Here is a 466-nt window from a genome sequence, read left to right as displayed (position 1 = left end):
AGGCGGGGGCGTGTGCTCGGGGCGGCCCCCTACGCCCGGGAGCTGTGAGAACTGCAGCCCTTCCCGGTTCCCCTCTCTGAGCCCTGGGCAGATCCGGTCTGCCGGCCGCCCCCCGCCCGGTCCCCCAGTTTCTTCCCCTGGGCCGAGGCCTCCCTGCCCCGATGGCCTCAGTCCTGTGGTTGCCGCCGTTCTGGCAGGGCGAACTGGGGGCCTGCGAGGAGGTGATCTTGGGGCGGGGAGACCCTGAGGAAGGCACGTTTGAACGGGCTCTGCAAATTCAGAAGAAGTTGGGGAGCCTCGGGGCCAGGCTCCCACAGGGTCTGGTCCCACGCCTGGACCCTCTAGCTCCAGGTCTCTCTGGGCGAGGTCATCCTTCCTGGGCACTGGGGGCTCTGGGCAAGAACGCCAGTGCTCAGCCGTCCTCTCCCCAGCCCTGACGCGGGCCGCCTACAAAGTCTGGGTCCCC

General features: G+C 69.3%; 1 protein-coding gene across 1 annotated transcript in view; it reads left to right on the top strand.

Moving 5' to 3' along the window:
- The first annotated feature begins 161 nt into the window (after window positions 1–161).
- The window catches only part of AMN (amnion associated transmembrane protein), a 10,428-nt gene continuing 10,123 nt past the window's right edge, over window positions 162–466 (top strand). Inside the window, exons 1-2 of the mRNA XM_010851415.1 lie at window positions 162–286; window positions 367–454. Coding sequence (XP_010849717.1) covers window positions 162–286; window positions 367–454 — 213 coding nt within the window. The remainder of the gene's footprint in view (window positions 287–366; window positions 455–466) is intronic.

The sequence above is a fragment of the Bison bison genome, unplaced genomic scaffold (assembly GCF_000754665.1).
Source record: "Bison bison bison isolate TAMUID 2011002044 unplaced genomic scaffold, Bison_UMD1.0 scf7180017864302, whole genome shotgun sequence".
Classification (NCBI taxonomy): domain Eukaryota; kingdom Metazoa; phylum Chordata; class Mammalia; order Artiodactyla; family Bovidae; genus Bison; species Bison bison.
Note: the sequence above shows the minus strand (reverse complement) of the source record. Positions and strands in the feature narration are given on the sequence as shown.